Genomic DNA, 24,377 nt, shown 5'->3' with positions numbered 1-24,377 from the left:
TAGTTATAAAACCTACTGTAGGTTAATCAAACTGGTAATGAGGAGCTCATTGAAACATCAACAACCGTTTTGCACATTGCAGTCTGGTTAACAGGGTTGCAGCTATTTATTAGTCAGTTAGTTAAAGCCTGTGACCCCACTTTGGGCGCAAGCCGCCAACAAAGGCCCTCCAGGAATCCCGGTCCTGGGCCAATTTCTCCAGCTGTCCTCATGTATGGCCAGGGCACAAGTGTGACCAATCCATCTCCAGCGTCTTCGGAGGATTTCTTCATCTGCAGGCTGCTGTTTTGTTCGCTGTCTCAGTTCCTGGTTACTGATAATATCTGGCCAGATGATTTGTAGGATTCCTCTGAGGCAGGTGTTGGTTAATGTCTGGATTCTCTTCATGGCTCCGACAGTTGTTCTCCAGGTCTCTGCTCCACACAGCAAAACAAGCTTCACAGTGGTGTTGAAGATCCTGATCTTGGTGTTGAAGGTCAGAACTGAGGATCTCCTTTTTTCAGCTGATGGAAAGCTGCCATTCCCACCCGACCGAAGCTATATACAATCACAAGATGCAAAACTGTTTATTTTAGTGTCTACATGAGTTTTGAATGTGTCTTTGATTGTAAAGTGTGCATCTCCTACCACACTTGATTAAAGTTATCCATGTTGATGGCACTTAACTCAGGCGCAATACACTTAGTGAGTCTGTTTGAGTAATTTGAGTGGAAGCAGCGTGTTACTGTTTCCACTCATAACTAAAGGCTCTCTCTTGTTCTTTTCTCCGGAGGCTTTGACACAACTGCAGATGTGCTAGATGTTTTGCATTTTCTTCAGTTTGACCTGTGTCTCCAAACAGTGTTGCATCAATGCAAATACAACTAATATGTTTATAAATGAATTATCAAAGTGTACGTTACCCACCCTGCCATCACAAATGCTCTGTCGGATATTATTGACCACATTGTTCAGACCAAAACCAAACAGTCATGTGGACCACCAAGGGAACCCTGGAAAAACTGTGAAAATGTGAGGATGATGAAGAGAATCTTCCAGCTGAGCAAAACCTGTTAAAACCTAAAAAAAAAGAAGCATTATTAGATTTATGTGAACATAAAAACAGTGTCTTGTAAAAGTGTGGGAAAGGGGACTACCTAAAATACATATCTGAATTTAATAAAGGGAGATTAATAAAATCTACATTTATGTAAATAATATTTTGCTATCACAATAATTTTCTTGACATGTTTAATCTTTTTGTCATGCAGAAAAAAAATCCATAAACAATGTCATTATACCGGAAAGTTGAAGTTTTGTTTTTCAAGCACAACTATTAGCTGAAAAAAATCAAACCTGCATCCATTTATATTATATTCATTTATAAATAAATGTGTCCTAATGATTCAATGTCTGCTTTACAAAATGGGCAAATATTAAATTCAATATTAAATTTGTGGTGTAGGAGTTCATTACATGTATACCTTTTGTTACATATTTTATCCTTGTTATGACATTGTCATCAAGGATTAAATTACACATGTACACATTTTGTAGTACAAGAACCAGAGAGCAAATCAAACAAGGCAAAAGAGACATAACTGCCTTTACAAAGACAAAAACAAACAGTGTCATCATTTTTCAACACCTAACTGGACATTAAATTCTGTGGGGTTTTTTCTACATTTTGTCAGTTTCAGGGCAGCATACGCTTCAGCATCCAAAATCTAAGAAATAAAAAGAAATATTTTTCTATTTTCTGCTATTTTGCTTCTTTTTTAAACCAACTGATTGGAGTTTAAATTCTGGGAGGGGGTGAGGTTCTACATTTTGTCAGTTTCAGGGTCCATATACAAATAAATTTCAGCATCTCAAAAGAAATATAAATAAATATTTTCTTTGTATTAGAAATAATGTGTTATTCTAAATTTCCAAATATTATGGGAATTTACATTGTGTTCATAAAAAGGTTTCCAATGTAGCAAGAAATATGAAATTAGGAGAGTTTTATAGAAAATTTTGGATGATGTCTAGATTTACGAAACCCTCGCGGGATTTGTACGCCTTCACTCATTGTGTACGTGTTGTTTGTCATTGTACTAAATAATTGTGTTTTATGATGTGACAACGTTGTAGTTAAAGTCTGGTTTAGACACAAAAAACCCACTTGGTTAGAGTTAGGGACAGATCATGGTTTGGGTTAAAATGATCACTCTCGCGAGATCCTGTGCAAATCTAGGGTTACCATGTAGACACTACAATAATCTTGTTTTAGCAACTGACGGTTAACAGCTGGCCCGGATGTGACGTTGCGTTGTAGCAACACCCTCCATTTAAAACAAGAAGCTCAACAGATAACGAGACTGTTACCGATACAAATCGTTACTAGTCAAGTCAAAGCTACCTCTGGATACCGTAAAAAACACCGAGCGGTGGAAACTGTCGCTGTAGATCCCTGACAACACAACAGAGTGTGAGCAGATGTGATTTAATGTTGTGTGTTGATAAACCGGAGATACCGATAAACATGGCCCGTAGGAGAAGTGTAGTGTGGGGCTTTTTTAAAGCAGTCGACTCAGACTCGGTCCAGTGTCTTCTCTGCAGAAATTATCTGGGGAAACGGGAGCAGGGCACCACAACAGCAATGCTGAGACATCTGCGTGTCAAACATCCCACCGAGGTCGCCATCGCCGAGAAAAGTGTGGGACAAGGACCTGAAACTGTTGCCAGCAACGGACACCGAGACCTGGAGACTGACAGCGGACAGTTCTGCTCCGGTATGGACCTCTACATCACCTACTGATGCTCCAGTCAGCCTCCCAGTCGGGGTTAAGGGGAAACATAAATGATGATATTTAGCGGCTGATTCTGTGTTTTTCCACTACTGACACTAGTGTAAACTTAGACATCGTAGCAAAAACCTTAACGCTGTTTAAACCCACTTTCAGATTTGTGAAACCTTTATTTTGCTTATGAAAACAGAAATAAAGGTGATTTCACTGATATTTGTCCATCCAGACCACATTAGACAAGGTCCAGATCAAAAACCACTATACTTAGACCTGTCAAATCTGGACTAGATTAACAAGGAGACTCATTAACACAGTTTCAGATTTTTCTGAAACAGACATCTGAAATGTGACCCTGACTACACGCTGCTTTATGGAAGATGTCAAAAATCAGAAAGGTTGGAAACCACTGTTCATCTTTAACAATGTGTTGTATTTTAAAAGCTTGTTATATCATCCATTGTGTCAAATCTGCATCTGAAAAGTAACTAAAGCTGTCAAATAAATGTAGTGGAGTAGAAAGTACAATATTTCCCTCTGAAATGTAGTGGAGTGGAAGTGTAAAGTAACATAAAATGGAAGTACTTCAAAATTGTGCTTAAGTACAGCACTTGAGTAAATGTACTTAGTTACTTCCCACCACTGATTATGAAGACAATTTCTAATGTTTCACAAGCTTTTGTGACAACATTGGATTATTCCACATTGACTTAAGCTTTTAAACTCACTTCAGTCAGTGCAGAGGAAGGTAAACATTGCTCCTGGGTCTCACTACACTCACCTGCTTCTCCTCTGTGTATTATAAACAGAGTTATCAGAACTAAGAGTGAACATAAAATGTACTGCCTTTTTTCCAAAGTCATGCCTGAGAATCTTTATTCACTATAGCTTTGTTTACCTCTTCTTAAGTGGAAGTGGCGCTGGAGGATGGAGACTCTGACACCATCACCACAGTGAATGAAGCTGACATTAATTCGGCTCTTAATGGCCTCCTGGAAGCTGCACAAGGAGCTCCAGTAGAACAAAGAACAGATGAAAAGGCAAGTGGTCACCGCTGTTTAAAACGCAGACGGAATACACGGAGCTTGATCTGGAGACACTTTGAGCGCTTGGAGAGTTTGGCTGCTGCTCGTTGCCGGATTTGCAAGAAAAAGATACAGTGCTTTGACAGCAGCACCAGCAACCTGCATCGACACATGTCAAAGAGGCACCCGGAGGCGTCTCAGGTAGCAGGTGATGTGCAGAACCCACCAATATCCAAGTCATCACGTGGCTCAAACGCTAACGGCGACACATCTACGTCGCCGGTGACTGTTGAGGTGACAGAGCAGAGACAGTTTTCAGGTAACCTTCAGTGCTGTTTGTTTATGTAATAAATTCAGACTTTTTCAAATACATCTTAATTAGTAAGTGAAAGGTATAACAAACACTTCTTCATTTAACAGAAGACAACAATTATTAAATGTTGTTTAAACACAAACCTAAATACAAAACAATTTAAAGAGTAACTAATGTTATCTTTGCTGACCTCTAGTGGTTTAACTTCTCAGCTTGCTGCAGTGTTGTGCAGGTGTACTTCAGGACCCCACAACATCATCAACTACATTTACATGCACAAAATACTTATTTTTTGCCCTTATTCCAAAAAAGGCAATATTCCTACTAAGCTGTTTACATGGTTACATGGGTTTTCAGGGTTTTCCTCTGCTCCAGTGTGAACAGGAATCACAAGATCTCCGCAGGCAGTGAAGTAAACCAGCAAGCTGAAAAACATTAGTGAGCTGCTGCCTGATATATATTATATTGAGTTACAGGCACGTCCAGTACCTCGGTTGTCCCATGATGTTTACTACCCTGCTGAGTGTTTTTGGTGCATCACACCAAGTCGTGACCGTCAGTCCACAGCTGCATGTCAGGATAATAAACAATCTCCTCCATCCCTGTCGTGGAGAAGGCACGCTCTGTTTTTCAGAACAGCTCTCCACTCTCCTCTCATTCCTCTCCTCTGTCTGCCTTCCTGCTCCAGTATATGTCATTTTGCCTGCTCTGGGTAAACAAGCAAGAGGGCTATGAGACCTATTGAGACACATATTCCAAATGTTCCTAAAACCAGAATAATATCAGCATATCCCACGTGTCTTAAAAAATGCTACATTCAGAATAAGGCCTATTTCGGAATATCCAAACAGAATATGCCATTTATATGACCCGTATTATATTCAGAATATTGTCATTGACAGAATAATAGCAGAATATTAGTGTGCATGTAAACATTGTCACTGTTGGGTTTGGTTACAGGTGCATCAGAGCACATTTCTGTAGTGAAACAAGGTGTGAAACTTTCAACCAGAGATGGCAGCAAAACACTAATTTTCAGCCTTAAAAGTGCAGTAAAATATTTAAATATTCCATATTCAACTACATGTGTTGTCAATGTAACTTTAAGAAAGTAATTAGTATCTTAGCAACCATAATTACTTAATATAAGTTGAGTGAACAATTCTGCTCCATTTTGTGTTTCTACTGTATTCAACTCGCAGCCTTCTCTTTCCTCCTTCTTGCAGATGTGATCAAAGATTCACGAGCCTCTGGAGGAGAAAGGCGTGTTTTCAGGAGGGAGCAGGAGCTGATAGAAGCTCTGAGGAGAGCGCAGCGGGAGGAGGCGCGCGCTCTGGAGCATCAGAGGGAGCTTCTTGAGAAGCTGCGTGCAGCGAATGCCAGAGAGGCAGCTGTGGAGAGGGAGCAAATCGAGTCACTGAGGAAAGCACAGCAGGAGGAAGCCAAAGACTTAAATAGACAGAGAGAAGAGCTGCAGACAGAAAAGGCAGAGCTACAGAAGAAACGGGAAGAGCTTCAGCAGGAAAAGGAAGAACTCCTGGTTTCCAGAGGACAGCCAGCCTCCTGATTCTGTGATGAGACTCAGGACCCAACAGGACTGACGGGTTTTGACTGTCATCATCCTCATTTCTTTAACGATTTAGGACTAACTCAACACATGACAGCATGAAAATGTAAACTCCTCTTATAGTAAGATTTTTGGATCCTTCTATACAGTTGTGTTTTACTGCCTTATGGTGTCTGAACATTTGAAAAGTTGTAATGTTGGAAGGAATCATTTAAAAGTGTAAAACAATGCATATTTATAAAGACACTTTTGATTAAGATCTTTATGTACAAAAGAAGATGTCGAAGAAAAGGAGATTACTGGACACTGTTCTTGCAACAAATGCCTTCATTAAATTAATACATCACCTCGAAAATTCTTGAAACTCCACAACTGGCAGGAGGTTTCCTTTTATCCTGAGTAACCAGGATATTGTTTCATGTGGGGGAAAAATTGCAAATACTGTTGAGTGTTTAAAATGTAATTTTGTTACTTCTTGAGCAACAAAATTGAAATTCCACAGTAGTGCCATTCGCAGTTGTATCAAGGTGGTGGCAGATATTTCAAAACCAACACCAAGGATGGATTACCAACAGACCCTCAGGTTCCCCAAAGGCCTCCAGGATCATTGTGTGACAGGTTGTGATTATCTGACATGGATTTATGGACGTGTTTTAGGTCATGTGTGTCTATTTCAGTACAGTATAAACTGAAATTATAACGGTGTTAAGGCAGCTCCGGTATATTTACCTCATCTTGAAGCCATGTCTTGTAGAGTGGTCAAAATCTAGTAATTATACCTTTATTATTTTAGTTTGTATTGCGCTTACATGGTGCAAATTCCTAAATAACCTGTATTTAATCAAATTAACACAAATGAAGTGACACAGGAAACATGGAGAGGGTAGTATTTGAAAGAAGAAGGTTGCCACATGTAGTCTGAAATTAGACCTCATTAGGAGTTTTTTTTGTTTTGTTTTTTGTAATTTGGGTGCGCCAACTCTTTTAAAACAATCTCACTGCTGTCTCTTGCCAATGAATGGCTTCCATTTCCATCCTATTACAAAATAATTATTTTTTTCTCCAGTTAAACAGCAGCAAAACTCTTCACTCTTCACAGGGATCCCTTGCAGGAGCCTCCAGAAGCTCCAGTACATTCAGAACAGCACTTTCATCCTAATTCTTATTACTATTTTCTTTATGTTCTGTGCTATTAATACTGTAGCACTTTGAGTTTCACTATGAATGAAAAGTGTGGTACAAATTAAATGTATTATTAAATATGATGCACAAAATCGCACAACGCATGCGTAAAATATTTGTGCGTGTTACCCTGAGTTTAGCCCCTCAGGCAGTGTTTGTAGACTGCCACGGCAACAAAAGCTTATGTGTGGGTACATGCTTAAGGGTAGTGTTACGGTCATGCTGAAGGTTATTACGGTCAGTGTATTTTAACATGAAAAGGCGGTGTGCTTGAGCCGACATTATCCTGCGAAGAAGCTCTGCCTGACAGGCTAATCCCAGGGAAAATCGTCACCGGTGCTGCTTCCTGAGTGCTGTCTCTGTGGCGGAAGAAGATGGCTGACAACGGTGGGCCCGTCGCAACGAAAAGATGCGATTCTGGCTCTATGTCCTCAGTGAGTATGGAGACTATCTCGGCCCTAACGGAGCTGGAGGACCTGGAGAAAGTTTATCAGCAGCTCTGCGTGGAGGAGGTTCGTATAAAACTATTAAACCACTGTTAACGGCAGTTGGTTTGACGTGTACACTTGCCGTCGTCATCGACGTAAACGTCTGTTCCGTACGTACGTTGCTGACTCAAAACACTGCTGTCAACATCTGAGGCAAAGGACTTAATTATGAAATTATGGCTGAATTAGCATAAAAGCAACCAAGCTCATGACCGTGCTCCACTAAAAAGTTTCTTTATCAGTGACTAGGTGCTAGCTATACATTTATGTCAGCTGGTCGGTAGTTAGTGGGTCCCATCAACTGAATCTGAGAGCTGTTACCATCATTGTAAAAACCATCCTAAATATATAATGTTACGTTACCCTGCTGCCTTCAGAGATGTTCCTCATGTTTAGATATTAAGTGTTTCTTATAATTAAATGGTGTGCCAACTTTATTGATAAATATGTGACCACATAAACACAATGAACACAGTAACCTGACCCAAATGGAGGATATGTTACACTGGCTCCAGCTGTGGTTTGTAACGAAAGGGGTCTGACTGTTTGTGCAAATGTGAGCCATGTTTTGTGCCATTAAAGGACAGGTTCACAATTTTTAAAGTCAGCCCTTAAACAGTAGTCAGTTGTCTATATGATCATTGAAACAGGTTTTGCTTGCTGTAATTATTCCTCCTGTTCATACTGACCAATAAGGGATTCCTTTGTAATGCACTTTCAATGTAAGTGATCCACAGCTCTCGTTTTGCGCAAAAATGTATTTAAAAGTATCTTAAGATAATATGAGGCTTCAGCTGTCAAATAGTCAAATAAAGTGGATATCAGCCACAGTTACAGTCTTTTTAACAGTAAGTTCCTTCTTTGAGCCTTGACGGACAGTGTTTTCCTGTTCAGCTGCAGTGGAAAATTGACACTAAAAAGACAGTAACTTTTAAGGTATCTACTTGATTTTACTAATTTGGGCAGCTAAAGCTTCATATTACCTTCAGATAAACATTGAAATACATTTTTGCACTGAAGGATTGGATTTTGTCCTACATCATTTACATTGTAAGTGCATTATGAAGGGATCTTTTAATGGCCAATATGAACAGCAGGAAAGATAACAGCAAGAAAAACATGTGTCAATGGTCATTGGGATGTCTAACTGTTTTAGGACAGACTAGAAAAAATGTGAACATATCCTTAACGCACAACAACCAAAATGAGAAAATAGATGATTGTTCAGAAATTAAATTATTAAATGTATAACACTATTCATTGCTGCTCATTACATGTTTTTGTTTTTTGTTACAGAAAGAAGTGGAGGCTGAGCTGGACAGACTGGTGGGACAAGAGGGGACCATTCACACGAAGATGCTGGCACTACAGAGGATGGGGTACAGTTTGTAGCTTGTACCGATCAGTCTAGTTTCCTAAGCACCCACTGATGATCACTGATTTGAGCTTCAACCACCATAATCTAAGATCTTTAAACAAGAATGTGTACTGTTGTGACAAATGTTGTCTGTGCTCTGCAGGCCCAACCTACAGCTGATTGGAGGAGATGCCAGTCAGCTGTCAGGTATGATCACATTTACCTGCAACCTGGCTGAGAACGTCAGCCGCAAAGTCAGACAGCTGGACCTGGCAAAGGTACACACACATACAAACTCATTCCATCTACCCTAGACATCCATTCTGCACCATCAGGGATGTCATGGGGTCAACCTGCATACACTCAGTTTTTGAACCTTTTTATTTTTTATTGACACAATGTCAAAAAACCTGTACAGTCTAATGCAATCCAGTGTCAGACTCTACAACACACCTCATCACTGCAAAACACTTTATTGTTGCTAACACTGTCTCAGATGTTTTTATTGAACTCTTAAGTGATATTTTTAGCAATTCTTTTACACCTTTGAGTCCATACAAAACCACAACTATAGCCTCATAAATGACCAAGTTTCCAGAGTGCAATCATCACATTTCTGACACAGTGTCAACAATTACACAAAGTATTAATCACAAGATGTTGTTATATTGGATCGCATGTCCTGTTCTCTTAGCATATATCTTATTTTTTGTAGACACGGCTGTATAACGTCATCCAGCGTGCTGATGATATCCTTGACCTGAAGTTCTGCACAGACGGCGTGCAGACAGCCCTGCGTAATGAAGATTACGAACAAGCTGCTGCCCACATCCATCGATACCTTTCTCTGGACCAGTCAGTTATTGAGCTGAGCAGGCAGGGAGAAGAAAGTACGAGGCCTCAAGTTCTCTGTCACAGTGCATGTTGTTGTGTCATTGTCAGATCATTGTAGGATTGTAGCATTTCATAGAAAATGTGATTGTGACTCAACAAAAGATCTTATTACAATAAATGTCATGTTTTAATGCTTTTTCACATACAGCAGGTACTGAGTAGATACAGTATGTGCCGTGGCTTGCATCTGTATTATCATGACTAGACAGACACTGTAACACTGTCGATGCCTCATGTCTGCACAGGCAGTGCCGTGGACGCCAGTCTGATAATGCTGCAGGAGGCAGAGCAGAAACTGAAGGTCATCGTCGCTGAGAAGCTGGATGAAGCTGTAGCAGCAGTTGATCTAGCGCAGGTGGAGAGGTTCTTTAAGATCTTCCCTCTGTTGGGCCTCCACCAGCAGGGCCTCGCCCGCTTTGGACAATATCTCTGCACTCAGGTCAGTAGTGAAATGCGTGAAACATGCTTAAGTGTCAGGGGAAGGCCAGTTCTTAGCTCTACAGGTTGGAAAGGATCATTTATGGTCAGAGTGTTGCCAGTATTGATTCCCATACTGGTAAAGAGTTGCAAAAATGCATATTTCTCTCATGCTCTTCTCTTCTATTACTGCTAGAAAGGAGGCAATGTGTGTCTTGTTTGCTCTTTGGTTTCCTTTGTCTTTTGGTCAAAAATATTGACATATATATTATGTCTTATTAATTCTGATCATACAGTATGAGTCATCTTTCTTTCTGTCTACAAACACTCACATAGCTTGCCTCCAAAGCTGAAGAGAACCTGCTCTTAGCTACAGGAGGAGATCTGGGCGAGAAGAGAGCACCACTGGTGTTTGCTGACACTCTGACACTTTTACTAGAAGGTGAGATAACAGCACTGATACACTGTTTGTGTGTTGTGTTTTTTTTTGTTGCCTTGGATCAAATAATATGTTGGTGTGTGTTGACAGGCATCGCTCGTGTTGTTGAGACTCATCAGCCTATTGTGGAGACGTATTACGGTCCGGGCCATCTGTACACGCTCATCACTCACCTGCAGCAGGAATGTGACCGACAGGCGCAGAAAATAGTTGATAAGTTCATCCAGCAGAGAGGATACCACAACAAGGTGCACATGGCATCTTAACCGCACGACACGGTTGATTTCACTGCATACCTGTACACACTGTGACCTGAACTCCTCCTGTAGTTTCAGATTGTCCAGAACAGCATGATGAAGAGCGTGCCAGGGGAGAGGATCGAGCCCAGGTATTTGTTTTTATCTCAGGATCATCATGCAGACCCCACCGTCTTTGTCTTTTTTAATATCTTTCTTACATGAACAGGGAACTGGACCCTGTACTGTCAGAAGTCACCCTGATGAATGCGAGGGCGGAGCTTTACCTGCGCTTTCTACGTCGTCGCATGATGGCCGACTTTGAAGTCGGAGATGCTCAGAGCATCACACAGGGTAGTTTTATATGAACATATGATTGTGCATGCAAAGCTATCTGTTTGTCAGTTGAAAATATGTATTTAAAATATATTCTTTCTAACACCCAGAGCATCAGCAGAATGTGGAGAAGCTACTGAAACACTGTTTGCTGAGCACGACGATGCAGGAGCTGATTGGCTACTACATTCCAATGGAAGAGTACTACATGAGAGAGTCTGTCAACAAGGTTAATTACTCAGTTTTATGTATTTATAAAGCATTTGTATATATGACAAAATAATCTTAACTCAAGGTCTTCATCAATGAATGGCGTTTCCATGGCGATTGTTAATTTGTCATCATGTGACCTAAGTTGAGAATTTCAATCATGTAATAGTAGTTAGATGTGGTTGAAAGCTCCAGAAAAAGCAGCTGCAAACTACTGTTCCAAAGGTCAAGAATGAACTTTAAAGCTCCAAATTATTTTTATAGTATTTTTGAGTACTGGCTGGTCGAAGATTGATGAATCAGATTCAGATGTGGAAACAAGAATGAGTTCCACTTTACTTACTGCATTTTATTTAGCTATGTCAATAGATTTTAGGCAGACTACTTATTTGGGTCTTAATGAGCAAAATTCATAGTCAATACTGAGCATTTTAGTATTGAAAAGTGACGAGAAAAATAAATGTTATGCTGTTATGTTTTGTCACAGAGAATTAATGTCTTGATGCAAATATGTTATTTGTACATGTTGTCCAAGTAGATTTTACATTGATCTAATCTGACAAAGCTGATTTTGATAAATATCAATTCTGACACTACAAATTTAATTTTAAGAACAGAATTTAATATTAAATAGATAACGTGAAAATGTTGTGTTGAACTTTTAGGAAAGCGAAAATAGTGTTTTATTTCCCATATTAATTAATATTCCTCTTCAGGCTGTTACTATGGACGCATACGAAAAGGGTCAGCTGACCTCCAGCATGGTGGACGACTGTTTCTACATCGTAAAGAAGTGCATCAGTAGAGCTTTATCCAGCTCCAGCATCGACTGTCTGTGTGCTATGATCAACCATGCTAACTCTGTGCTGGAGTCTGACTTCAGGTGCTCACTCTCTTATTTTCCAGTTCACATCTGAAATACTCTTCAGCTGCTCTTCATTCTTCATTTGTTCATATCTCTCTCGTGTGTGTGTGTGTGTCTCCCTTGTTCCTGCCCCCGCCTCTCAGGGAGGTGTTGTATAATAAGCTCCGGCAGGGCTTCCCCGCTACGACGCTTCAGGACATCCAGCGTGGCGTCAGCAGTGCAGTCAGTCTGATGCAGAGCAGCTTACAGCAGGGCAAGTTCAACACACTGGGCATTGAGAGTGCTGAGCACGCCAAGGCTGCTTTTCTGGTGAGATGGAAACACACACACACACACATATACCCGCCTCGCTCTCAGGCAATGGTTCTATGAAGCCTTGTTGCATGCAGTTGGACAGACAATGACGAAAATTCAGACTTAACAAAACTAAGCCTAAATTTAATTAATATATCCTGATTTAAGAGTCACCACCGAGGGTAAAAAAGGTTTGAATGGTTGTTACCTGCTTTTTTATGTTGCAGTGATGATGCGCAACAATGATACAAGGCTCATGGTGATGTTTTTGTATGTATTATTCCTGACAGGATACAGTAAAAAAAAAAAAAAACTAGAAAACATATTGTAACTTGGACGTTATCATTCAGTCATTGAGGCTCTAATCATTAACAGAGACCTCTATCAAGCGAAAAAAACGAAATTTTCATTACTTTTGTGCAGTTTGGAGTACCATCAACAGATTCCTGGCTACTCACTTTGACAAAGCTTTTTTACCTTTCTTTTTTGTTCACCAATAGAAGAAACATTCTTTCTCTCTCTCAGGATCTCATTTTCTAAATGTTGGATCTCAATGTGTAGTCTTAAAGTCTTAAATTGTGGTAATATCATCTGTTCTCCAGAGAGAAGCCTGGCTTCAGCATTCAGGTCTTTGTTTAAGGCTTGTTCAACGAGAGCAGCAGTAGTTTAAGGGAGGAATCAAATGGATGAATAATCTCATCTAATTTAATAGCTAAGTAGGGCTTTAATTTTTAAAATGGCTCTCAGCTGAACGAAGCACTACTTCAAAAACCTTTTAACCCGTTTGTCAAAAGTTAATTTGGACTCAGAGGTTCATAAATACCAGTTTCACCACAGAAGCCAGTTTTCTGCAGTTTATATTTGTAGAGAAAGATAGACAGAATATAAGTGAATCATACCAAACCAAACTATAAGAATCCTTCATTCACAGTTTTCTCTTTTTCTATTTCAGGTGACTCTGAATAATGTTGAGGTGTGTAGTGAGAATATCACAACTCTGAAGAGGAATCTGGAGGTAAGTTTCATATATGCACACTGCTTCTCTTCTATCCATCATATCATTCATAGTTTACCTCGCTGTTTTTCTCCCTCTGCAGAATGACTGTTCCAAGTTGTTCAGTCAGGGTGCCGGTCCTGGCGAACAAGCCAAGATTGAAAGCTGTCTGTCCGACCTCGTCAACACATCCACCAAGTTCAAGGATCTTTTACAGGTTGGAGGCACAAACACATTGATCAGAGCTTCTCAGCTGGGAGTTGTGTATATATTTACTTACAGTAGATGCCATGCAATGGGAATGGTTAGCGTGACAGATAGGGGAGGATAACTATTTGTCTGTTTTACAGGGAAATACACTGTATAGTCTGTTTTTAAAGGAGATATTTCCAGTTATTTTTTTCGGGGGAAAGAGAGCCTCTTTGCGAGATTGAATTTTTATTTTTATTTTACAGTAAAGTAAACATATATCCAAGGTGTTTGTCAGCTAGAGTTTGTTGTTAATGTGTGCAACTTGTGTTGCTAGAAGCCTCATTGGTAAAAGTGTCCACTGAGTGGTAAAAGTTACATACTCTGTTTCACAGGAGGGCCTGACTGAGTTAAATACAACAGCCATAAAGCCTCAAGTCAAACCCTGGATCAGCTGCTTCCTGTCCATCTCACACAACATAGAGGAGGTATAGTGTCACAGACTCGTTCACACACAATCATAGGTCATTAAACATTTCTCTGTAACTGCTGTTGTTCCTCACAGGAGGAGTTCAATGATTATGAAGCGAATGACCCCTGGGTGCAGCAGCTCATCGTTAACTTGGAGCAGCTCATGGGGGAGTTCAAGGTATCTCCTCCATTCAAACTACAACTTCTTATTAACTGAATATACATAATCTTCCTTTCCATATTTTAAACTCCTCCCTGTCTTCTCACCAGACGGCCCTCTCTCCTGTCATCTATGACACCCTGACCAGCCTGATGACCAGCTTGATATCTATTGAGATGGAGAAGACGGTCCTCAAGTGCTCGTTCAGCAGGGTGAGGAGCCGGGCTCGGCCACAAGGTGGCAGCCAGCACCCTGTGCATCACATTGCATCACATCACATCTCTGACACACGTGATGAAAAAGCCTCAAGCAATGATTTATTGATGAGTCTAGAAAGGCCTGTAGGAGAGGACGCTTCCTCTTGGCATGATAACATCTCTCCTATTTTGAGCAGCCTGTCTACTGATAGAAAGAACAGGAAACCTTTAAATAAGTGGCACCACTTTCTGCAGCATGTAGAAGAAAATATTGCTGTTCACAAAATGTATTCACTGGTTTTAATGGTTTGTATCATGCTGATCATTCTGTTTTAGCTGGGAGGGCTGCAGTTCGATAAAGAGCTTCGGTCTCTTGTGGCATACCTCACCACTGTGACCACCTGGACCATTAGGGATAAGTTTGCTCGTCTCACACAAATGGCCACAATCCTCAACCTGGAGCGGGTAATTTAGATTCTTACACACACACAATACACACAATACACATCTGTATAAAAGCTAATTTTATGTTTTTACTCCTAACATTAATGGCAGTCTACACAAGTGGTGGAAAAGTACATTTAGTGCTACTTGTACTTTACGGAGTATTTCTATTTCATACTATTTTATACTTCTACTCCACTACATTACTGAGAAAAACCTTGTAATTTTTTACATTTTATATACAAAACAGATCACAATTTTATCAAATATGATGCGTTGATACAAAATAATCTTCCCAACAGCATAAAAATAGTTAAATTAGAGCCACCTTGACCAACTACAGCAGTAAAATGCTTATTACACATTAATGCAACAGTAATATAATATTTAATATTGTAACAGTCACATTTTCTGCATTATGACTACTTTAATTTATGGTAATTTAAGTACAGTTTGCTAAAAAATACTTGAAATTGAGTATTTTCATAGTATGTTATTGCTCCTTTGTAAATGGTCTTCTTCCACCACTGATTCACACAGACTCACTTGTTTGTTTGTTTGTTTGTTTGTCCTGCAGGTAACTGAGATCTTGGATTACTGGGGCCCAAACTCTGGCCCCCTGACGTGGCGGCTGACCCCGGCGGAGGTGCGTCAGGTTCTGGCATTGCGTGTCGACTTCAGAAGTGAGGATATCAAGAGGCTGCGACTGTAACTTATCAGCGATTGTGCTGCAGTACCCACCTTGTGATGCATTTCACTAAAGAGCTCTGCACAATCCAGGTTTCTGTAAATGGATGTGGGCAGGGTGCGGGGCAAATGGCTGAGGGTTTCTTTTTTGTTGGAAACAAAACCGCTCGTTGTTGCTCTTTCAGGAGATTTCAGTCGGGTTTTCAGACTCTGTCGCCTTCTGCTCCACACCCGGCGATCCGTCAGTCTGTATTAGAGTTACAGCTGAGCTTTTTTAAAGGCAGGGTTTGAGGCTATGTGGCAGGGATGGTGAACTATTTGATATGAATGATCTGTAAAATACGAGACTATTCTTAAATGTGTAATTAAAAAGTGTAAATCTGTAATTGTGTCACTCTGGGAGTTCCAACCTTTTAACCTGTAACTGTCTCCATGAAATGAGGACACACTGGGAGGACACACTGGGACTGCGGCTGTCAGTGAAACAGAGCAGTAATGAACATCATACCCATTAAACTGACAGAAGCAGGTCAGACAGCTGATCCAGCCTAGTCATTCAATATATGAATAGCTCCTTGTCTGTGATGATGGAACACTTTTAACCTAATAAATTGAGAGCCGCTGCGCAACGCTTCTGATCCCTGCCATCCGCCACATTTCACGAAGTGCTGCCCTATTGCCATGCAAGACCTGTTCCCAATTTTTTATACACTGTACATATTCCTGACACTAAATACACCAGGCAATGAAGCATTAAAAGTGGTCCATTCTCATAATGTTCAGCCTAATTTCCTGGTTTAACCTTAATTCTCTGCACAGATTAAAGCAGGTCAGTGTGTTTAAACTTTTGCTGCGGTCACACAGTCAACCCTCTTACCTTTCAGCATAATCAGACTCAGACCATGAAACACAGGAGTAGTTAGGAAAAGTGTGGCTTTAATGTAAACACAACATTCGATTGGCTCAGCACAAACATTCCACATGAGAGCAACCAATAAACTACCGAATAGGATGAGGGTGCAGCACAAAAACATTCACAGTAAAAAAAAGTCTGGTATAATCATAATATATATATACAGTACGGTGCTTTTTAAGGTGAAAATGGAGATAGGATATGGGGACTGATATGTGATAGGTAAGAGTATACAGGAGTAGGAAGATGAATTTTTGGGTGCACAGGTGAAAATGGAGAGCTGTTACTTTTTCTCTGTGAAAAGAGAAACGTGACAGACGGGGGGGATGATGGTTCCCTGTTTACTTATCAGGGGAGAGGTGGGTTTAAAAAACCCCCAACTCCCCAGACAGAGGCTGCCTCAAATGATATTGTTCTCCTCGTGCAGTCTTCTATTTCTAAACAGATTCACATCGAAGGGTAAAGCACCACACAGAGAACAAGATGTCATTGGAGGGCTGCTTTCTACCCTCTGAACTGTAGACAGGTATTGGTGTATACCCCAGTTTTTCATGACAGGAAATAAATATGTGGCACGGGATTTCAGGAGGTAGGAGGAGGCATGTAGGGCATGAGGCTTAAATAAATAAATCATTCGATGATAATAAAGTGTTATATCTTTTACTTAAATAATATCAGTTGATAATATGAACATGAGCTATGATTTTTTTATCCTAATCCCCTATCTGTCGTTCTCAGATGGTTGGCACCGATGTGACTTCTTTTTTTTTTTTTCTTCCTTTTTTTTTCTTTTTTTTGAGATATCATTGGCTGATAGGCATTTCCTCACGCTACAGGAAGCCAATGGCAATGGGCAACCACTCTAAACAGAAGAATCCTCTCTTTCATTATGTTTTAAAGTAAAAGAGAAAACAAGTGGAACAGACCTGCAGGCTACTCAGTCATGTGTGGGTCTGAAGGAGAGGGGAGCTTTGTCCCGTCTGAAAGTTAAAATAGCCTCCTTCTTCCCAACCATGACCCTCAGCCACGAGCACAGCACCTCCCCAACATCATCATCTCCACCTTCATACACACAGCAGCTCTTCAAACGGAGCATCAGAGGCTATATTCAGTGCTGATAAATGCCTCGAGACTTGCACATAATAATGTCACATACAGAATGGTACTATAATCCATGTTGTGGTGAAAATGGCATTTCACACTCCTCGCGTTGCATTTTCTGCGCTGAGTTTTGCTAAACAAGGCGCAGGCTGAATACAACCCCGGTGCTGCCACTTCTGACCTTCCCAGTTGTTGACAAAGTCATCAACAAATCATGAAAACATTCAGCTCAAAAAACACATTTTTTTTATAAGACAAAACTGGGGTTGTGTACTGAAATCATAGTAAGAGGAAGGGAACAAATCATGACAATAATTCAGTGTGGTGTCTGACGGCAGCTCTTTGGGTCCATTTGGACGTGTAGAATTACATATTTATGTGTTTAAGTATCATCAAAATTATCATTATTAACACCTCATACTCTCCATGACAACCTCTGTGCTTGGCCAGGCCTCAGTATAAGCCACACCCTCTAAGGTTGTTTGCAATAATGATGTCAGTGACGGCATCAAACACTACCTGGATGTTTCCTGTGTCTGTGGCACAGGTCAGGTGACAGTAGATCTCCTTATTGGGAGAGCGGTTCTTACTCTCAAACTGAACCTGAATATATGCCGTAGCATCGTCGTAAGTATTAGCACCTGGAGACAAAACGGAGGGAATAGAGAGAATAAGAGACCAGAGAATATGAGAGACTTCATATGAATCTGTTTGCTCATAAAGCAGCTCCATTTAAGAATGAAAGGCGAGACGCTCACCTGTGTATTCTGGAAAACAGATCGTCAGCGGTGATTTCTTGATCTTCTCAGCGAACAGATCCTTCTTGTTGAGGAAGAGGATGATGGAGGTGTCGATGAAGAACTTGTTGTTACAGATGGAATCAAAGAGCATGAGCGACTCATGCATGCGGTTCTGCAGGAGGAATAAATAAAACAATGAGGTTAGTGTTACAATGAAGAGAAACATTGGACTAAAATAACTAAAACATGCAGCGTTACAACATGCAAGTTTAACTAATACAGCGCCTGTAAAAAATATTCAGTAAGACAGTAAAACACTGTCTTACGACGTTGATTTAAAAGTAGATTTTGTGGCTTTTTTTGATTAAATTAAATGTAAAAGTGAAAACAGATTTCTACAAACTGACTGAAAATATTAAATACACCATATATATCACAGTCAGTGTGATTCAAAGTCATAAAACACGGTACAGTTTGATTCGTATCTTAATATATAACTGATTTAATAGGTTTATTTAAGTGTCACTGTGTCCTTCCTCTCCAGCTTTTTATGAGGTTTCTGCCTTTTTTCTTGTTAAAGGTTTTTGTTTGAATTGAGGGTCTAAGGATAAATAATGTGTTAAAGCCTCTAGGACAAACTTGTGATTCTGACTGGGCTATATTAACGACATTGATCTGGCTTGACTTGAGCGGAGAAACAAACACTGAAAATTGTGTCTTTATAATGAATGAGAACACAAAATATTAGCTATCTTTCTAGAAATATCGGCCTTTATAAAAACACATCAATTGAAGCTCCACCATGAAGGATTCAGTCTGTGTTCACTGAGTCACACTTACAGTTGTTTCATCTTCATGGAGCACCTGATCGTAGCCGCTCAGAGCAACGCAAAAGATAATGGCTGTCACATCTTCAAAGCAGTGGATCCACTTCTTCCTCTCTGACCTCTGACCTCCTACATCAAACAGCCTGGAAAAAAACAATACAAGAAGTCAATTCGTATACAGAGCCACAATCCCTGAACCTAATCTTAGACAAAATGCCAGCAACAAAGGCCAAGTCTTGTAGTCATGAGCTATGACGGTGCAACGATTCGGCGCACGCTACCTGAAATGGAGGTTTTTGAAGGTGAAGTGGGTTTCGACGATACCGGTGGTCTTCACTCGGGTTCTCAGGATGTCCTGCTCTGTGGGCTGATAGTCTGCCGCCCCGATCCGGTCTAGACTGTCCAGGTAGCTGATGACAACAGGGACAAAAGATCAAATAGGTGTACATTTATATATTTTTCACAGGTATTTTTCTCGTTCTGTCCTTTCACTCTACTCACTATTGGGCAGAGTCGTTGAGCTGGTATTCCCGGGCACGGTTGAAGCACTCCTGAGTCCCAGCGTCCGTCCATACACGCTTCATGGCAGTGAGAAGCTCTGCAGAGTATGGCTCCGTGTCCTCCATACGACTGACCACATCGCATACCAGCTTAGCATCCGCCTGTAAGAAAACGTTTCACAACATCAGGGGAAAAGGGCAAAAAAACAGGATTTTTTTATTTAATATTGTAAATAAAGATACGCAGTGTAGTTTCAGCTAAAAAGATGCTGAAAAAGTGTTATTTTTATTTAATTTTTCCTCCATAACAGCCAGTTCTACTTTAGCACTTTGACATTTCATCCCCTAAATGTTAAGGATGTGTAAATAAAGGCTTTGCGGATTTGTGTGTGAACAATTCAGCAGGAGGGGGTAAAGGTGACTCACTTTTCTATCCTTGTCTCCAAACTCGATGCCCAGGGAGTCCATAGCTCGGAGGATGGCTGCCAAGCTCTGGATGGTGTTGCTGTAGACCACAGGCTTATACTGCTTCACATCATCCCCAGAAAAGCCATCTTCATGGATAATCCTGCATGCGCACACAGACATTAGCACACAGACACAAGAGTGGACTAAACAGAAAAAGTCTAAATATAACCATATGTTCCTGCAGATCCTAAACAATCGTCTCTTAGCCTTTGAGGATAAAGGTCTACATGCTTCTGCTGATACAGAGCTTTCTGTATGTGTGTGTGTAAGGCGATTCCTTCTTTTTGACATCCAACACTTACATCTTATCATCTCTCCTCCACTCCTCAAACCATCTCCAACTAAAAGGCATCTTTAAGTGTGTCAGTAGTGTATAATGGGACAGAAATTGATCACATTGTCAGTCTGTGATCTGTAATTGGACACTAATGTGATATTTAAGCCATTTATATTTTATGACGGCCAATGGAGTGGAATCAGTCAGAATACTGATCAATCACATAACACAGGACTCCACTGGTCTGGTCATCGTCAAATTATCCATCAGCATCGCTCTCACTCTGACCTCATATACACCAAATCTACACAATGTCTTTCCTGACACTCACCTGTAATCCACATTGAAACTGTCTCTAATATTTTAAACTTCTGCAGCTCCTCTTCACCCCCTTTATGATCAGTGATCGATAGTTTAAGAAGGAAGATAAATAAGGGATGATGATTTTTACCAGAAACAAAGACCACCTCTGCTAAAATCATATATAGTTTTATTAAATACAACGTTAAACTTCAGGGGAAAGGAGCAGAGGTGCTAGTTTACACAACAAAGGCCATTAAATAATTGTGACTATTGTTTAGATGCACCAGTATCTCACTGGTTTATCACCTCTGCTCAGTGTTTTAAGGGGGAAAACCCTGAAACAGGAGGCGTTTTTTTAATATTTTGTGCAGGCACATGTATGTAATTATGGATGAGAAGTCTGAAAAAGCCTCACAAGCCACAAAGAGAGAGTTTAAATTATATATTATATTATATATTATTATATTCATTAATGATTAATCTGCTGATTATTTTCTCGATTAATCATTCTGTCTATAAGAAATTAGTTAAATATGCTAATCACAGTTCCCCAGAGCCCAAGGTGACGTCTTCAAATTGCTTGTTTCATCCAACCAACTCAGCTCAATATCACATAATAAAACCAGTAAGTATTCACTTTTAATACAGTTGCAACCAGAACATTTTTGGCCCTTTTGCTTTAAAAAATGACTTAAATTGTTAACGGATTATGAAAATAGTTTGACTAATCCTTTCAGCTCTGTACAGTATGTGCAACTGATGAAAACTTACCTGACCAATCACAGAAAAGTGTAAAAATAGACTTCCCTGACATTTCTGCAGCTGCAACTGACTAGCATGGTTAGTACATCACCCATCAGGGAGGCTGCTTGTTGTTTAATTCATATAATTCATATCCCGTGAGCCTCACCGTGCATATATTTCCTTTTAACTATGATACTCCACTATTATGAGACACATTATCCGAATATTTTGAGGTTTTTAAAGTGTGCCTTTTTTTAGATTCTCTCTCACTCACATGCTGCAATGAGAGTGAAACGACAGGTGTAGTCTCACCTCATTCACACAATATAAAGACTGAATCTCCACCAACATACTAACCTGTGGACAAATAACAGCAGAGCATACAAAATATACCCCCCGAACTTTATGACCCACGATGTGTAGTAAAACCACGTCCATATGCTGCCTGCTTAGGCTAAAGTAAACCGTGAAAAATGTTTGTAAACACTATTTAGCCCTGTGTCTTGAGATCAGGGCAGAGCAGTGACTTATGGACCACCAGAGACCAAAGGGGGGGTGATGAGGTGAAGGGGAAGAAGAAGAAGAGGGGAGGAAGAGGGAGGGAGGTTGCAGTCAGTGCATTGCAGGCCGGGATGCGCTGAGCAGGACGGAGGCAGGCACACTGCTACCCACAAACACTGGTAGAGAGATGTTTTCACAGGACAAAATATACAATGGACGGTGACTGAAACATCTAGAAACTTAACTAAGAGGTTTAGAGAAAATAACAACAGTGATTTAAAACATCAAAGAGTGATTTAGCTTAGACAGGGGGAAGGTTTAGATGCGGTTTTAGAAGCCATATTTCTGCGTAAATCCGCTTTATAGGCAAAGTACTCCCGGCGATATCGGGCACTTAAAGCCATTAAGATTAAAAGCAGAGGTATTCACTAATGGAGCTGTAGTGACCTCACTGTAATTCACACACACACACACACACTCGCGCGCACACACACACATACACACACACACACACATATAGAGGAACAACACCCACACACATATCCCCTGTCACACACTCCCCGTAGCGAAGTAAAAACCCTTCGTTAACTACATTTTAGCACCCAGGCGGTGAATAGCACCATGGGACGCACCGGTGCGGCCTCCTCCGCAGCCTCACTGTCGGTCTGCAGGAGGTGCTCGAGTCACCGGCACTCCTCCTCCGGGGCTACGGCCTCTCGGAAACATGGCGGCTCAAACCTGCCTGAGCACAGATAGGGGGGAGGAGGGTGCAATCTCGGGCCTTTCACTCTGGGTTGTGACGGAGTGGGTTAAAAATGAGCAACACAAGAGCCACTTACTTCATCTGTTTGACGATGGTGCTTTTGCCGGACTCCCCGCCGCCTGTAAAGAACGGAGGACAGAGTGAGAGCCGGCAGGGAAATCAGCACCATGGAGAGCACCTCCGCCCCATGCAGCCCCACCGGGCTGCATGGGGCGGAGGTGCTCTCCGTGGTACTGATTTTCCCTGCCGGCAGCTCGCCCCGCGGCCGGAGAGGCTCCCTCTTACCGAGTAGGAGCAGTTTGACGTCCTTGGCGGCGACCATCCCGTCCTCTTTCAGGTTTTTCTCGATGGCCTTGCTCCGGTCCAGAGCTGCGCGCTCCTCGGCGCTCAGTGTACATCCCATGTTTCCAGGCGAATGAGCAATCCCGTCGTCTCTCCGGTCCGCCCTGTCCCTCGCCGACTCTCAATCAGTGCGTTGTCTCGCTCTCTCTCTCTCTCTCGCTCGCGCTCTCCTCCCCGCGCTGTCCGCTACAGCATTAGGCCCGGATTGAGGGCAAAACAGAGCCGGGAACCGTCTTTTCTCCGTGACTCCCGAGTGCTGTCTCTCTCGCTCCGTGCCCTCTCTCTGAGGGGGCTGGGGGGGTGGGGTCGTTGTGCTCGAGCCTGCGGGGTTGGGGTTGTTGTTAGGTGGGGAGGAGGAGGAGGAGGAGGAGGAGGGGCAGGGGGGTCTCCAGCTCTCTCTCTCTCTCTCTTTTCTTTCTTTCTCTCTCTCTCTCTCTCTCTCTCTCTCTCTCTCTCTCTCTCTCTCTCTGTCTCTCTCTCTCTCTCTCTACGGGGCGGCGCTGATGATGATGATGATGACAGCGAACGCGAGCGATTTCATCGTGTCTTTCGCGAAGACAAGGAGGGGCGCGAGAGGAAGAGGAGGGAAGCAAGAGGCTGGCTGCGCGAGACTCACCTAACGCAGACAATCTCGCTGACGTCAGAGCAGCCGAGGCAGGCGCTTTAATCACGTCCCATGAAAGATTATTCAAATGAAAGAGCCCTTTAAATGGCAAATGTTGCCCTCTTGTCTCTTGGTATTAGTGGGAATTGTGCTGTCAGCCCAACACTGATATTATTCTATTATTCAAGCGTTGCAGCAGAGTTTAAACCACACAGTCTACGATTTAAACATGTCAACAACGTAAACAGGCGTTAAACACACAGGCATGGTGGTGGACAAGGAGCACAGCAAGAAGATTTTTTAGAATTATATCAAAAATGTAGCCGGATTATCAGTTGTGGAGGAGTAGCTATACAAAAATGTAGAAAAAAGTGGTGAAAAATATTTAAAATACTCAATTATAATTAAAAGTCCTGCATTCAAAATGTTACTTAATTAAAAGTACATCAGTATTAGCAGTGAAATGTACTGTTAGGAAGATTAACCTATATTTTATAAGCTCATCACAGGTTTTGTAAATAATAACTTGATCTGTGAAGTAACTTCAGCTGTTAAATAAATGTAGTGGAGTATTAAGTACTGCAATATTTCTCTCTGAAGTGTGGGGGAGTAGAAGTATCTTTATACTTCTAGTATCTTTATACTTCTACTCCCCCACACATAAAATGGAAAATACTGTGAAAAATAAGCGCAAGCAAGTGCAATAATTGAGTAAATGTAGGCCTACATTTCCCTTTATTAAAAAATATAAGGATTCAAAA

At 41.2% G+C, this 24,377-nt stretch overlaps 3 protein-coding genes across 3 annotated transcripts; 2 read left to right on the top strand and 1 right to left on the bottom strand.

Moving 5' to 3' along the window:
- The first annotated feature begins 2,257 nt into the window (after positions 1 to 2,257).
- On the top strand, positions 2,258 to 6,028 carry LOC137183409 (uncharacterized). The gene is made up of 3 exons (XM_067590444.1): positions 2,258 to 2,756; positions 3,678 to 4,112; positions 5,333 to 6,028. The coding sequence occupies exons 1-3, from the start codon at positions 2,471 to 2,473 to the stop codon at positions 5,671 to 5,673; spliced, it is 1,062 nt and encodes a 353-aa protein (XP_067446545.1). The 5' UTR covers positions 2,258 to 2,470; the 3' UTR covers positions 5,674 to 6,028.
- Positions 6,029 to 7,027: 999 nt separating this feature from the next.
- Positions 7,028 to 15,919, top strand: cog4 (component of oligomeric golgi complex 4). Its single transcript, XM_067590419.1, has 19 exons — positions 7,028 to 7,367; positions 8,640 to 8,722; positions 8,864 to 8,978; positions 9,416 to 9,590; positions 9,840 to 10,033; positions 10,348 to 10,453; positions 10,541 to 10,698; positions 10,780 to 10,838; positions 10,916 to 11,040; positions 11,133 to 11,251; positions 11,949 to 12,115; positions 12,241 to 12,406; positions 13,344 to 13,406; positions 13,489 to 13,602; positions 13,970 to 14,062; positions 14,140 to 14,223; positions 14,316 to 14,417; positions 14,739 to 14,867; positions 15,424 to 15,919. Exons 1-19 carry the CDS (start codon positions 7,230 to 7,232, stop codon positions 15,556 to 15,558), a joined length of 2,325 nt encoding a protein of 774 aa, XP_067446520.1. The 5' UTR covers positions 7,028 to 7,229; the 3' UTR covers positions 15,559 to 15,919.
- A 530-nt stretch (positions 15,920 to 16,449) lies between these two features.
- On the bottom strand, positions 16,450 to 23,333 carry gnao1b (guanine nucleotide binding protein (G protein), alpha activating activity polypeptide O, b). Its single transcript, XM_067590432.1, has 8 exons — positions 22,956 to 23,333; positions 22,747 to 22,789; positions 20,041 to 20,182; positions 19,616 to 19,776; positions 19,396 to 19,524; positions 19,128 to 19,257; positions 18,306 to 18,459; positions 16,450 to 18,188 (listed from the first exon to the last, which is right to left on the bottom strand). Exons 1-8 carry the CDS (start codon positions 23,071 to 23,073, stop codon positions 18,001 to 18,003), a joined length of 1,065 nt encoding a protein of 354 aa, XP_067446533.1. The 5' UTR covers positions 23,074 to 23,333; the 3' UTR covers positions 16,450 to 18,000.
- Positions 23,334 to 24,377: the final 1,044 nt, after the last annotated feature.

Source organism: Thunnus thynnus, chromosome 1 (assembly GCF_963924715.1).
Source record: "Thunnus thynnus chromosome 1, fThuThy2.1, whole genome shotgun sequence".
Lineage (NCBI taxonomy): Eukaryota > Metazoa > Chordata > Actinopteri > Scombriformes > Scombridae > Thunnus > Thunnus thynnus.
This window is presented reverse-complemented; position numbering and strand designations above follow the sequence as displayed.

What these genes read in the sequence shown, in the direction of transcription:
- cog4 (XM_067590419.1), top strand. Translation starts at nt 7,230, where the DNA reads ATGGCTGACAACGGTGGGCCCGTCGCAACGAAAAGATGCGATTCTGGC. An exon ending in AGCAGCTCTGCGTGGAGGAG is followed by an intron (nt 7,368 to 8,639) that starts GTTCGTATAAAA and finishes TTTTTGTTACAG; the next exon opens with AAAGAAGTGGAGGCTGAGCT. An exon ending in GAGCAGGCAGGGAGAAGAAA is followed by an intron (nt 9,591 to 9,839) that starts GTACGAGGCCTC and finishes ATGTCTGCACAG; the next exon opens with GCAGTGCCGTGGACGCCAGT.
- gnao1b (XM_067590432.1), bottom strand. Translation starts at nt 23,073, where the DNA reads ATGGGATGTACACTGAGCGCCGAGGAGCGCGCAGCTCTGGACCGGAGC. An exon ending in CGTCAAACTGCTCCTACTCG is followed by an intron (nt 22,790 to 22,955) that starts GTAAGAGGGAGC and finishes CGTTCTTTACAG; the next exon opens with GCGGCGGGGAGTCCGGCAAA. An exon ending in CTCAACGACTCTGCCCAATA is followed by an intron (nt 19,525 to 19,615) that starts GTGAGTAGAGTG and finishes TGTTGTCATCAG; the next exon opens with CTACCTGGACAGTCTAGACC.
- LOC137183409 (XM_067590444.1), top strand. Translation starts at nt 2,471, where the DNA reads ATGTTGTGTGTTGATAAACCGGAGATACCGATAAACATGGCCCGTAGG. An exon ending in CAGCGGACAGTTCTGCTCCG is followed by an intron (nt 2,757 to 3,677) that starts GTATGGACCTCT and finishes CCTCTTCTTAAG; the next exon opens with TGGAAGTGGCGCTGGAGGAT. An exon ending in AGAGCAGAGACAGTTTTCAG is followed by an intron (nt 4,113 to 5,332) that starts GTAACCTTCAGT and finishes TCCTTCTTGCAG; the next exon opens with ATGTGATCAAAGATTCACGA.